Raw genomic sequence first — 14173 nt, 5'->3', positions numbered from 1 at the left:
GAACAATCCACGCCCACGAAATATCATCAACAACAACCGCCATCATGTCCTCTACCCAAGCAACGCAACCATTTCGCTTTCTGGACCTACCTGGAGAGATTCGAAACAACATCTACGACCTTCTACTATGCTCCTGGGAAGATGAAGTCGAGCAAGACCCAAGCATGAGCAGCAAGCTGAGCCGACGCAGCCCAAGCAACCCTTCATCGTCACTTCTTCGCGCGAACAAGCAAATTTACGCAGAAGCGTCAGACTACATGATTAAGCGCAATCAATTCGTCCGCATCACCTGCCGAGGTCTGGACTCCAGGAACCTGTTTCTCGGCGAAGGTATTCCAGTAATCACAACCGATGCGCGCAAAGTGAGCCTTTTCAATGGCCACGTCATGCACATCACGCTTTCCAAGCCTGCGTTTGCGCCATCTCCATTCCAGTTCTCCGAATTCGAGATCATGATGCTGCGATCTGACTTGCCGAAGTTGTGCGAGCAACTAGACATTGAGAGCGTAATGGCGGACGCGAACTCGACCACAAGCAAGCACGCCTCCATCAATGCAAGCATTAGGTTGAACTACGCGCACACTCGATTCTTCACTCCAAAGATCCAAGAGCGCCTGCTAGAGCCTATTGCGTCATCTCTCCGCGGTGTGCCCGATATCAAGATCTCTGGATTTGTCGATGCAGCCCTTGCGGAGAGCGTGAGGAACCAGGTCGCACAGCCCCGCTGGACAGAGCCTGACGCGACAATTGAGGAGATCGGCACCGGTGTAGATGTCGGCAAGCGCCAATGGCAGCAAAACAACTTTTACTCTGCTTCCGAATCCTGGGCTTATGCAATGCGCACTCTCGAGCGCATGCGCCACAGCTCCTCTTGGATCGGTCTGCAGAAGGCTGGTGGGGAGGACTTTGTGAACAAGACTGCCGATCTCTACTTCACCCTGAACCTTTTCCACGCCCAGTTCCTGCAAGTGGACATGGCCAACGACCAATCTCAAGGACCTCTCGTGCAGCGAAACGGCCGCGTTGCGATACAGCATCTGCGCAAGTGCGAGACCGCGGCTGCACGTTTTGCGCAGCACGCCGGCGCTACATGGACGCCGAGCAACCAGCAGTCGGCTAAAATGCTGTTCCGTCACGCAAGGTGCTTGAGGCTGATGCGTGACACCGCCAACAGCGTCAGAGCCGTCACCCTCATTGAAGAAGCTGCAGCGCTTGCACCCACAGACATTGCGATCCGAGATGAGAAGGACGCGGTGTTGGCGTGGGAGGCTGAGCTCGAAGAGGCGCGCCGCTTGCTAGCAGAGCAGAGCCAGGCATCGCACGTTGAGAGGAGGTCGATTTGGTCATCGGTTTGGGATGCAGTCACCGAGCTGACTTCTTGAGCAAAAGTAGCATAGCGATCTTTCTAGTTTTGATACCCAATATTCATTTTATCAGCCGCTGAGCGATACATCGCCAGCTGTAATTACTTCTATCAAGATTCCCCAAATATGTGTGTATTTGATCATCGTTGATAACTGGGAAGCCTGCGCTGGATGTTGCGTAAGTGCCTGTGGCAGCCAGGGAAGGGACGGACCGCTGCCGCTCCATTAACTTGAACAGCTGGGGTTTGCGTCGGCACTATGTGCCAAAAGCCGAGCGGCTGATGACCAGTCGCAGAAGTATAAGTAGTCTCTCAGTATTCGTTTCCTCTCCTTTTTGCTTCACACTTATCTTCTATATCCTCAAAATTCAAAACTGAATCTATCCCTTTACATGTGGCGTAGAAGATTTGGAAATCAGCTTTTCAAATTCTTATAATGCAAATGGCTCATTCGTCGTTTGCAAAAGTGTTTCAAAATGTATTTGATACTGCCGTATGGATCCGTTCCTCAAAACGTCCGCAAAATTTCGCATGCTTCTGCCGGAAAGACAGTGAGGCATATGACATGTCGGGTGTCTCGCTTTGTTCCTGGTAGAGCTTCAAAACAACCGGACAACAATCCACGGTCTGGATCCGAGCGCGATATAAAATCGTTCCACCTCATCGTCTTCCTTCGATCACAAACTTCACATGCATCCACGAAAATTATGAGGCCCTACATTCCATGTTGTGGTTTCTCCTGGCCACCGTATTCCTAAACATAACAGGAATTGTGACATGCTCGCAGGACAACCCACTCGGCGAAGCAAAACCATACCCCGAAAACCATTTTCAGGATGATGTATTACAGCAAAACCTTGCACGGCCTGTATCATGTGAGAAGTTTCTCCGGCAGCTCGAATTGGTAGAGACCAAGGCACTGTGTGACGAACAGAAGGGAGCTTGCCATTGCCATATAGTGCGGTTATCATGTGGCCTAGAGATGTTCACTGTATTGCGCTGGATTCACCTATGAGGTTGATGTTGCATATATCTTGGAGGTAAAACCGTGGTATTTTATATATCAGCAACCCGCGGCTCTTTTGAAGAGGGCATCGTCATACGTCTCGGTCCGTACATCAGAAACAGCAATGAAGTCTTTGGAGACCCTTGCTCATCGAACTATGCGCCTACTATTCGCGCGGCAAAACACGTCGCATATAAATTCCCATCATTCATTCTCTTATGCTCTTACATTCTATTGTTTTCAACTTTCCGAAAATAAAAATTCCTCTTGGATGCCTACATGACGTGCTGTGGTCAGCGCTTCTAAAGTCACACTAGATCATCCTATGAGTAGACCTTCCCTTGGTCATAGGAAACATGTCAACCAGAGGACATGTGAAAGGAGACATAGCTATTTCCCTTATTTAATCCTCGTCGTTGAAGCATTCATCGCTATTGCATTCGGGCAGGTATAAATACCCAGGCTTAAGCTTCTGCATCTACATTGCTTCTACCCTCTATGTACTCCTTGCTAGAGATTTGGAAAAGGAGTTGGAGGTAGCATGTGCAATGTGAGTGCGGCGAAGGAAAGAATAGCTCACATGGAGCAAAAGGCCTAGTACATCTTTTTTGGGGGCTGACGACGGATTCGTGAACCCGCTCTTCCACTCCACTATTCATGGTAGGTTACAATTGCCCCACACTGAACTGTAGTATGCTGGGCCTCTTGATGGGAGATAACAATCTGGATATATAACAGGCAGACAATGACCCTCCTTTGGGCAAGGCTACGCGTCACTCTTCGGACAATTACTCTTGTACCTAATAGCCAAGTGCCTCCGAGGATCGTAGAGTCTTCTATTGTTAGGGCTCCATTACAGCCAAGGATTTCTTTGTTTAGAAGCTAGCAGAAAGAATGACAGAATGCTTTCCTAGAGAAGATTAAGCAAAAATCTCGTTGCTGGATGCGATTGCGGCTAAGATTCGTCTCTCCTAACACAGTTTGCGTCGTGGCTCATACGTATCGAGGATGAAACTGTCTAGTCAATGTGTAGGGCTTTTCTGAGCACGAATGCACAGTGTCAACCAATCCGTCTAGTGGACGTTGCCCATCTTCTGCTTGCACTATTCGCCAATATCGCCATCTCGTTACATGGTGCAGGCTTTCGGTACAGCGGATATCAATATCCCTATCTTACGTGGTCCCCAAGCGCTGAGCTCTCTTGGACATGCTCGTCCACGGATATAAGCCGGAAGCCGCTCCGCGGAGTGCCTTGGCGATGTGCTCTCACTATATTCTGCGCATCCAGCATTCTTTGCTTCTTAGGGCCAATGCTATGAGATGTGCCATGGGCTTGGAGTGTCTCGTGGAGGTGGGGGAGACTGGCGATGTCGGGCTTATATGTTGTGCGTAGTCCTCATTGTTTGACCACTCGCCTTCCCACGTCTTCGCCAGTACCACATCATCTTGGATTCGCCAACAGCCAAACCATGTGTCGTATGTATCCATCCAAGTTACGAGTAAAGTAGCTCCGAAGCTCCCTGTGATGGCTGGCGATGATATGACTAATGTTTCGAGGTAGCGAAATTGACTACGCGCAAGGTGGTAGAAATCGTTATCGAAACTACTGGCAAGCAGCACACAGTCTGCGATGTGCTGTCGAGAGAGGTAGGAGATAAGGAGGACTGAAAGAAAGAAGAGGTATTCGTGCGTTTTGGCGATGGAGACCTTCCGTTCGCTACACCGCGCAGACAACGTCATAACCTTCCTTGCTACGAACCTCGCCGCGTATCGCCAACGCCGCATTCTCTCACGCCCCCCATACATCGACCTATTCTTCCAACGATGCCATTGATTGTTTGCTGTCGCTATGGTTCATCGAGGAATTGTTTTCCCGCATCAAAAGGCATATTGCCCAAATTACCTCGGACGAACGGCACAGTGGATACTGCGGCTAATTTGTGGCTGTCAGCCTCATTGCGATCCCCGAGGTTGCGACAGCTGCCAAAACCACAACTCCTGCTAGGCTTCACTAACACCTTCGGCATAGTTTACACAAACAACTTGGCCATGTAAAACAGGTATGTACAATTCAAAGGTCCACATCTCATATGATGCAGGATCATTGACCTTCTGTGGAACCCACATTATTCATCATTAATTCATAGAAGATTGGACAAGTCACCCACAATTTTGGGTATACGTTTTGAAAAAACTACTGGTATATCAATTGCACGAGCCGACGTCGAAAACACAATTACACAATGACAGCACTGACGCTCAGGTAGTGTAGTAGAAGTCCGGTCGTACGTCACCCATGTCATCGATCTCTTCCTCGGTCTTGCCCTGGACCCAGTGGTCGCGCTTACCCTCCTTCCTGAGCTTGTTCTCACGCTTCAGCATGACGTGCATGAAGAGAGTTCCACCGAACAAGAACAAGGCCATGTAGGCAAGGACGATACCATGACCAGTGCGGTAGTGTGGGGCTTCCCACTTGTTGTAAATGTTGGAGGACACGACACCGTTCATGTTACCCCAGCCGACAACGACACCAACCATGACACCACGCTTGAGCGAACCCTCGACGTTGTTGGAAGCCCATGTCAGCGTGTTGGAGACTGTGGGGTAGATACCCATGGCACCTAGGAAAGTGGCAGCGTACTGGACTTGCGGGTTCGTGGTGGCGAGCAACATTGCGAAACCGACGCATCCAATGAAAGACACGGCCATGTTGCAGATACCGCGCAACTTTGTCCTATCGGCGATCCAACCGACAGCAACTGTCAAAGCGGCAGCACAGGCGTAAGGTGGGACGGACAAAAGCTGAGCCTTTGTGCCTTTGTGACCCATGGCGAGAAGGATAGTCGGGAGGAAGAGCGAGAAAACATACAATGGGCAAAGGCAACCCATGTAGATGACGGCATATCCCCAGGTCTTCCAGTCGCGAAGGGCGGCAAATACATGTCGACGGTCGATGCTTCCAACCTTGGCGCGGGCTTGTCCATCCAGCTTGAGTCGGCGTACAGCTCGTAGCTTCTCGTCGGGGTTAAGGAATCGGGCCGTGTCCGGGAAGTCGAAAACCATCCACCAACAGAAGATACCGACAAAGACTGTCATCAGACCCTCAATGATGACTATTCGGGTTAGCAAAAGTAACATGATTAGGATGTGGGAACATACAGATCCATCGCCAACCTTCGTAACCGCCTACTCCGTCCATCTCAGTGATAGCGGCCGCCAGCAAACCACCGAAAGAACCAGCGAGTGCTGCGGCGGAGAAGAACAGGGCGGCACGGAAACCAAGTTCCTGGCGCTTGTACCAGCAGCTATCGCATTATTAGCATGACTTCCGGCTCCGTGACAGAGTAACTTACGAAAGGTAGTAGTTGACACCAGGAAACAGACCCGCCTCGGCGATTCCGAGGAAGAACCGACATGCCAATAGACCGGCCCTGTTCTGGACAACACCCATGAGCGTCATGATGACACCCCAGGCGAGAATGATGGCGGTGAAGAAGACGCGGGGCGACCATTTCTTGATGGCGATGTTGGTAAGTGGCTCAAATCCGGCGTAGGAGATGAAGAAGATGGTGAGGGCGACGTTGTAGTCACGGCCTCCCATGTTAAGAGCAGGTTCCATGTTTGCAACACGTGCGTTTCCAATGTTGGTACGGTCCAGGAAGGAAAGAAGATACAAGAGCGAGAGCCACGGGATCAGCCACTTGTCCATCTTCCAGACGAGTGCTTTGTCCTAAATGGTTTTAGTACGTCGCAGGACAGTCAAGAGAAAAAAGAGAGGCGTACGAGTCTGGCGCGCTCCTCATCGCTTTTGCCGGTATCTGGGTCGGGATACTCATCGAGATCACTCGGAGAACTGATCTGGGAGCTGCTGACATCGTTGGCATAGATGGCCTGGCCCTTCTCGTTGGCCTCGAGGCTGGATTTCTGTTGTACGGCTGCCATGATGATTGGTGCCTTGGGGGGTTGGACTGGAGTACAAGAGTCTGAGGAAACACATTCAAGAGGGGCAGCCAAGTGTCTCTATATGTACTCAGGCTCGCGAACGCCGTAGGTGTGTCTCCCGAAACGAGACGGACCCTGCTGGGGTTGATAGGACTAGGCTGCTAGCGCGACCCGGGACCCCATGGGGCGGTTGGATGGGACAAGATTGTGGATCTGACTTAGCCCGTCAATTGCTGCGTCCGAGCGTGGCGGTGGTAAGGGCGCCGAAGGGGGAATGATGCGATATCTCGACTTGGCGCTAGCGGCTGCGGTACCACGTTGCCTTTGGGTTTGTCAAATCTGTCACCAACCGACTTGCTGCCGAAATCCACAATGGCTTGTGCTTCACCGATCATGTTGGACGTCTACTCAGCGGACCCAAACCAAGCGGGTGTCCTTACATTGGGTTTCAGCCTCCCAACTCCCATCCCTATGCCAGGACTGCGGACCGATAGCACTGCGGCGCATACGAAAGCAATTATTCCACCATGTCGGTCTTTAGGCAGAGCCCCTCGCCGCCCCGGGCCAAGCACATGTATTAGGAACTTGCTGCGTTCCAGAACGACCGGGACTTGCGTTAGATGGAAGTTCTGGGCACCGCCGACGCGACCATTCGAAGCCTCGCAAAAGCGCCACCCAAGACCTTGGCACAACGCCCTCCAGCATGGAGCCGCGGATAAGGGACGCGGCGGCAGGGTGTTGCTTTTCAGCCGGCAGGACGAAGCTTTTCACAGTGCTTCGTTCCGCAATTTCGGTGGCGCCGTGTTGCAGAGCCCAGAAATGGACGATATCCACGATGTGGTGTTGAGTTTCCAGCAGCGGAACGCACATCAAACGGCGGACTCTTCCCCGCCATCTGGGGAATTGTGGATTGGCTTGGCAATGCTAAAATCAGCCGAACTTGATTAGGCCGCCCCGCTCACCAGGTGCTGAACTTGCCTGGTGTGCTCTCGAGAGTCCCGCTGTCCGCTACCGGGGGTAGAGCTTACGAGAGCCCAGATTGGTGCGTCGGATAAATGGAGCACTGGCTCCCTGCAATTCGCCAGCACCATCCAACGCCCACGGCGCCAGCGGAACAATGGAAGCTGCTTAGTCCTTGCATGGCCGCCTACAAGCATCATGGATAGTGATAGCATTGGTCTCTGGTAACTTTGAACGTCCGCTGGACCCGGACCACGGTGTTCAAGCGACACTGGGCGCGGCATTTGCAGCAAGATTTGCGTTACTCGCACGTGGCCCCGCAGCGGTATCGCAGACAGTTTGTAATCGTTGCGCTGCCCCGGCGGATGGCCTACGAATCCAAACACCAAGACGGCGTACACGATGTCATGCCCAGAAACGCCAACGAGCACACCAAGCTGATCGCCCATGTGCTCGTCGCGTGGCCGTCAGACGGCTTCCAGGCAGATCAGCGAACGTTGACTTCGCCCCTCGCCTGCTTGCACCATCTCAACGCTCTGCATCTCCCAATTACGTGCTGCACGATCATCTAGTTGCGTTACTGCGGCGCACTCGAATGCGTGTCAAATACTCCCGCCTATGGCAGAGCCCCCCAGCTGCATTGCGAGCCGTCAGCGCTGGGAACGTGCGCTGGCCTTTTCGTAAACATGCTTGAAGAGAGATTGCCTGGCTCTGCGACCAACCACGCCGCAATAAAACACGGTATCCATACTCAATACTGACATCTCAACAACGAATTTAGAAGCAGATGCAAGGTAAGCCCCAACATGCGTTTATTGCTTTTTCACTTCGCGAGAGCACCCAGAATCTGGGTCGCATTATCTCTTGGTATTCATTTATCTGTGCCATCAAGCGCGGACGTCGGCTATGCGCGTCTAGCAAACTATCGTATGCAACGTCGTCTAAGCGCAAACATCCAGTCTAGCAACCGATGGGTCGTGGTCGCTGACTTGCGCGTCGTATTCTGGCCATGTGTTTACGTGAATGTGTTCAAATTCCGCCTTGCTCTTCTTTGCCAAAGACGGCGAGACGAACATGTGGTCCAATTCTTGGGCGTTCATGTCGAAAAGGTAAGTGTAGCGCTCGAGCTTGTCAATCTTGACTACCTCGTCCATATCCTTGAGTCCGCTGATCTTGGTGTACTCTTCCAGGGGCTGCACGAAGGCAAATTCGTTAAAGTCGCCTGCAGTCACGATGCGGGCGTTTTTGTCCTTTGAGAGAATATCCTGTATACCACTGTCAGCCATGTTCTCGTCTTTTTCGCCAATTTCGATGATTCAGGGGCAGAAAAGGCCATTCCTTTCGTGCGAACATGGCGTTCTTGGTAACACCGAAGGACGAAGGTGCGAGAAGCTTGCTGCAGCCACCCCTCTCCGCGCCGCCGTGCCGCATGGAGCCGCAACCGACATTTGAACGTACCTTGACAAAGTTTGCGGTGAGACGAGACTGCTCAAGACGATCGTCTAGAAGCGCATTATTAGCGACTATTATATAAGCTGATTCAGTTTGATGAACTTACCTACGCCACCATTGACAGGTGGTCGAGCATCTCCGTGCAAGCTGCTGCTTCCTCCCTTGGAGCCAAAGTGTACATTGACGGTAAAGAACACATCCGACTTCTTCGCGCCGGATTTTCCGATAACCTCCCATTGCGCGGCCAACGGCTTTCGGCTCGCTGTCCACGCAGCATTGGCGGGTTCGATACGTCCGGGGTTATACTTGAGCGTCGGGCCAGCAAGCACTTCGTTGGCATCGAGCGACCCACCCGGGTTGGGTTTGTAAAGGCGGATCAGATTTGGCTTGTACAGGTAGGCGACACGGATGTTACCACCTGGCTGGCCACCATCCTGGTCATCGACAGGCACGATGTCTGTGAATGTGTAGTTGGGGCCGCCTGCAGCTGAGATGGCAGCAGTGAGAGTGGTCAGGGTAAGGTTTGCGGATACAACTGCGAGAGGTCAGTATTAAAGTTATACACGGGTTCACAAGCCGACGGTGTGTATCGTAACATGTATAGGACGCGTGAAAGGTAGGACAGCTCGTGCGCGGCCCGCTAGCGGATACCGTATCTGAACAGCGACGGAAACGGTGTCAAGCAAACTTTCTAGAACACTTACTTGCGTCATTTGTAGGACCGTTGTCGTCCTGTACTTCCTGTACGAAGATAATATCCGGACTCTTCATGTAGTTCACAATGTGGTTTGCCAGGTCAGGATGGTGGTCAGACGTAGGTGCCAAATTCTCCACGTTGTAGGCGCCAAAGGTGATGCCGTCACATTTGCCGTTCGACACGAGCTTTGTCGCTGAAGGAAGGGTAGGCTTCTGGCTTTTGGTGACCTTGATCGCGGTCGTTGGGAGGATTCGGTAGAAACCGAAAGCGTAGCTGACGATACCAGTGATCTCGTCAATTGAATCACCCATCTTGGCGTCAGTGGGGTTCTTGGTTCCGTCGAGCGGAGTGCCGATGACGATTGCCTCTGGATTTGCGTCCTTGTCGGTGATGGTTAATCCACCGCGGTCGTTGCGACCCGACACCTTCCAGTTTCCAGTAACCCATGTATCGCCGTATTGGTTGGGCTTGGTAAGCACAGTAGGCTTCTTGACCGTAACTAACTCGCCAGACAAGCTCTCCCAGAAGTCGAGACCGTACTTCTTAGGCTGCAGCTCAGGGTTCGCAACGCTGATCTGCGATACATTGTTCGGCACAGCGAAAACGTCTCCGCCATCCAAACTGCTGTACTGCTCGTTCGGTGGATCGCGAGTATCTTTGCCAATGACCAGCGGCTTTACGGCAGCTCCTGAGCTGAGTCGCCCCTGTAATACCGGTGCTGAAAGCTCGGTCAGGTAGATGTAGTCCTTATTCGAGCGGTACTCGAGCACCTTTCCTCCCACGATAATGGTATCGCCAACTGTTAAGTTCGCGCCAAACGTGCGACCGAAAACGTACAAGGACTCGGATGTCCGTTCATCGCTGTCGGGCTTTGTCGATCGCAACCAAAGGCCATCGGGCCCCTTCGCTGTGACAACACCGGTTACGTTCGAAACGGTCTGGTCCTTGTAAGGCGAGAGAAACTTGTTGCCATTGATCTCTGCAATCGTAAGCGCAGTAGACACCGCCACAGACGCCGAGAAGGCGAGGAACCGTGTTAGAGGCGCCATCACGAATGGAACGAAAGTGATTCGGAATGGTATCCTCCAAAGAAAAATGAAGGCTCCGGCCCTATCTTCTTATAATCCCCATACTGCCATGCAACCATATGTTCCAAGAACCCGGTCCCGGTGCTCTATCAATGACGATCGCGCTAAACTACACTACACTTGACCTGTTCCTGACTTTTATCGCCGCATCGCCGCCCGGCCTAGCCGTTGACAATCCACCGTCACTAACTCATAGTTGCACTTGCCTATCAGAGCAGGAGAATAGCATCTCGCCGCTCACGCGCGAGCTCCGATGCCTCTTGGCAATATCACAGCCTTTCTTGTCATGCTGGACCACTTTATCGACGCGTGCTGCGGCGCGTGTGCTGTCATTGGCTTGCTTTTGAGGTGCTGGGGCGCGGGACCCTGGCTGGGCGCGGGCCGAGGTCGTAGCTACTTTGGGAAGGTAGACGGTGATTGGTGCGAAAGCGGGATGCTGGGAGATTGGGCGGCGGGTTCCGCTAGCGGTGGGGAAGCGATCTAGAGACTTTGCTATCAATCAGACGGGAGAGATAAGACACGTGTGTAATTGTCGCATGCGGGTTATAGGAGGCGAGGCTTGAGGAGGTGTGGCGGTGGAAGGGACGGGTGATGGAAGGATGAAGGATGGTAGAAGATGAAAGACGGGGGCGAATAGGAGGCGCGCACGTGGGCTTGGCGTAACGATCTCGGTCTTTGGTGTAAGGGCAGATTTATTTCGTAGATGGTGGTTCTAGCATCGGACGCGTGATGATGTGTCATGAGATATGCAAGCAGTAACAAGCTCGTCCCTCGTAAGTCGTACTTGGTTAGAGTACAAACCTAGAGGTAAACCGTCCCTAACATAGGAAAATGCAGGATACATTGAGCACGTATGGATCATGGTATACTTGGATGCAGAACGTAAAGCAAGGAGTTTCTTCTTGAGCAGTACTAGCAATGGCGCTTCATGCACTAACGATATTGATAGTCACGCATCTGCAATGTGTGGTAACACAGCTTTCTAATCCTTTTCACCGTACTCCCCCTCCTCTCCATCCCATATGTCAGAGGACACACAAGAGCGTTCTTTTGTGTACTTTGCGTCCCTCTTCGCTAGAGCTATAGCAAGCGCTACTGCCATTCTGCGGGTCGGTGTTTCCGATGGCGGGGCATCTTTGCCAACTGATCAGTTCGTCAGTGTTCTGGGATGAGCAAGGACGAGGGCGACATACCCATCTCCGTATCTCCATCTTCTGTTCCAGCATATCTCGTATCCCCCTGAGTTCGATCTACACTGTCGATACCATCATTGCGGCTGATCAGGCAAGCTTCGTTTGAGTTAGATACTCTAACTTTCTTAGGCTCGCCGTAGTCTGCGGAGCGAATTTCCACACTCGCTCGACGTTTCGAACCGGTCGCTGCGGACCAAGCATCTTGTGTGTGAGCAGCTTCCGGTCGAGTGGACGTAGACCTTTGGCCGATAGAAGGAGTGAGGGAATGGTGACTCTTGCTGAAATCTGCGCGCTCTGGTGGCCTTTGTATATGCTCTCCTTGAGTCGATGCTGGCTCAAGCGACCGCGGATTGCCAAACGGAAACTCGTACGGTGTTGGGGGTAATCCCATCATTACGATAGGGTGTGTCAGGTATGACATGTCTGAGTTTCGACGATGTCCTCTTCCTCCTGTTCGTACCGCTCGTTGAGGTCTAAACTGCGAGACTGGCTCACCCAATGGGTTGCTTGGACTAGATGAGATACCCGGTAGGCTTTTCTTTATATTTCTCCAGACAGCTGGCAATAGTAAAGTGTTAACCAGCTGATCTGAGAGAGTAGGACGGATTTCATTCACCTGGAGTCCTTGTCATCAGGCAATCTTGGAACTTGACACGTAGACAAGTGGGATCGTTGAGTGGTGTGTCTTTTATCGATGGTAGCAAGGAAACCTGCTCTGGAGAAGTTCGTATATCTTCGGCTGGTGGAGATTTTTGTACGAAGACTGCGGCGGACTCTGGCAACGATGGCGTTGGTGAAGTCGCCCATGAAGTGTTCAGAGCATTGTGTCGCCACGGTAGGTATTCGAATTCCATTTCCTCGATATTTTGAGCTGCAGTAATGAGCTCACTAATACCACCTGGGTAAGTTGAATAAGCTATGAGGCGGTAGCATGCTTCGGATATAGGTGCCTTCTTTCTTTCGTCCTTTTTCGTGATGTCAATGAGAAGCTTAGCCATTACGTGACGGAAAACTTCGAGTATGAGGTCAACTAGCAACCGGCTCGCCAGAATATCCTCTCGTCGCCTCTCGAGGATCTCAAGAGATTTGATCTCTTGGCGGAACTGAGGCATTATGAGGAGTTGCGGGGACTTGCGGATCTGTGATTCAAGGAAATATTTTCGAATCTCAATCAGGTCAAGGATACCCCGCTCCAACTCTAGATAACGTTGAAACATAAGGGGATGCTCGACCAATCTCTGTACGGGTGCTTCTGAAAGTACCCAAGGCTCGGGTATGATAAGCGGCTTTGGTGCTTTAAGGCTTTCGGTAGCCTTACAGTAGATGCGAGATTTCAATTCATCACACCGCTCCAGGGCCTGCACCTCCTGTGCAGCTATAAATTGTTGCATGTTGGCCCTTCGTTTTTCTGTAGCAGCATCGATTGCATTCCAGGAAGCTCCTCTCACAATGGAAGGGCTGTGAAGCTGTTAGCACGTTGTCGTAAAGTTCTGCCTGCTACATAGGCAGTAGGATCTTCAATGTTTTCCAGAACTATGTAGGTAGACAGCAGAATACTACGCGCTCTCGCTAATTCCCCTTACATAGGGAAAAGTATAGGATACCGTAAGAACATACTATTAGGAAGTTAGCTGGGTATGCTGATAACTCGTAGTGGGCACCTCACCCGAAAGATAGAGTCCGGTGAGGTACGACCTTCCACTTTTGTCCCGACCGTGTTAGACTCCTCTTCGACCGTGGCGTCTATGGTTAGCGTCGCGCTGTCCGATCTGCCTCTGCTTACGAAGGTACGTAATTCATTGGCGAGGGATTTAGGGAGATTTATCTCATACAAATCCGCGTTGGAATCATCGCTCGTGGAAGAACAAGTCTCACGGTCCGTAGGACTACCGAAAACCACAAATGACGACATATTGTCGCGATTTCAGGGAAGGCTCGGGTGTGTTTGGGTGCTTGCGGTTATACCTTTAGCGAATCATGCATGTTGTTCTGGTGCGCGACGAGGGAGGCTTGTCCAAAGAGCTGTAGTAGCAATATCTGCTGAGTGCTAGCCTACACACGTTAGTAGGTTAGTCATCCCATGCACAATTTGCTCACCAAACTTGCGGTACCAATGGCGATGAATATGTTGAGTATGTACAAGTGAACAGTATGGTGTTCTGGGAATCAAAGCGCTTGTGTGGTCTCTCTGCTGTCCAGATCATCGAGGGAAGCGCATACCTAGTCGTGTGAAAAAGGAAAGGAAGACCGTACGCCGGTAGGGGAAGGTATCAGGTTGACCCTCGCAACAGAAGGAACAGATGTAGATTTCGTTCAACACCCCCAACACTTCTACCTCCCAACCCCATAGCAACCTGGTAGCTCTTGTACCACCGGACGTCCCTCTTTCGGTTGCCACATTTCTGCTCCTGGCATCTCGTACCTTTCCAACATCTTCCCGTCAAACTTTGTAGGTCTCGGCTTCAAAGATTG

General features: G+C 51.7%; 4 protein-coding genes across 4 annotated transcripts; 1 reads left to right on the top strand and 3 right to left on the bottom strand.

Moving 5' to 3' along the window:
- Positions 1-44: 44 nt before the first annotated feature.
- GT037_002772 (uncharacterized protein) lies at positions 45-1382 on the top strand (the record flags this gene model as incomplete). The annotated part of the gene is made up of 1 exon (XM_038927819.1): positions 45-1382. The coding sequence occupies one exon, from the start codon at positions 45-47 to the stop codon at positions 1380-1382; it is 1338 nt and encodes a 445-aa protein (XP_038789097.1).
- A 3246-nt stretch (positions 1383-4628) lies between these two features.
- Positions 4629-6311, bottom strand: GT037_002771 (mfs transporter; the record flags this gene model as incomplete). The annotated part of the gene is made up of 4 exons (XM_038927818.1): positions 4629-5482; positions 5529-5674; positions 5723-6099; positions 6153-6311. The coding sequence occupies 4 exons, from the start codon at positions 6309-6311 to the stop codon at positions 4629-4631; spliced, it is 1536 nt and encodes a 511-aa protein (XP_038789096.1).
- A 1901-nt stretch (positions 6312-8212) lies between these two features.
- On the bottom strand, positions 8213-10469 carry GT037_002770 (uncharacterized protein; the record flags this gene model as incomplete). The annotated part of the gene is made up of 4 exons (XM_038927817.1): positions 8213-8536; positions 8730-8773; positions 8830-9258; positions 9428-10469. 4 exons carry the CDS (start codon positions 10467-10469, stop codon positions 8213-8215), a joined length of 1839 nt encoding a protein of 612 aa, XP_038789095.1.
- A 1021-nt stretch (positions 10470-11490) lies between these two features.
- GT037_002769 (uncharacterized protein) lies at positions 11491-13613 on the bottom strand (the record flags this gene model as incomplete). Its single annotated transcript, XM_038927816.1, has 6 exons — positions 11491-11651; positions 11702-12259; positions 12318-13159; positions 13203-13234; positions 13285-13317; positions 13368-13613. The coding sequence occupies 6 exons, from the start codon at positions 13611-13613 to the stop codon at positions 11491-11493; spliced, it is 1872 nt and encodes a 623-aa protein (XP_038789094.1).
- Positions 13614-14173: the final 560 nt, after the last annotated feature.

The sequence above is a fragment of the Alternaria burnsii genome (assembly GCF_013036055.1).
Source record: "Alternaria burnsii strain CBS107.38 chromosome Unknown 746, whole genome shotgun sequence".
NCBI classification, from domain to species: domain Eukaryota; kingdom Fungi; phylum Ascomycota; class Dothideomycetes; order Pleosporales; family Pleosporaceae; genus Alternaria; species Alternaria burnsii.
This window is presented reverse-complemented; position numbering and strand designations above follow the sequence as displayed.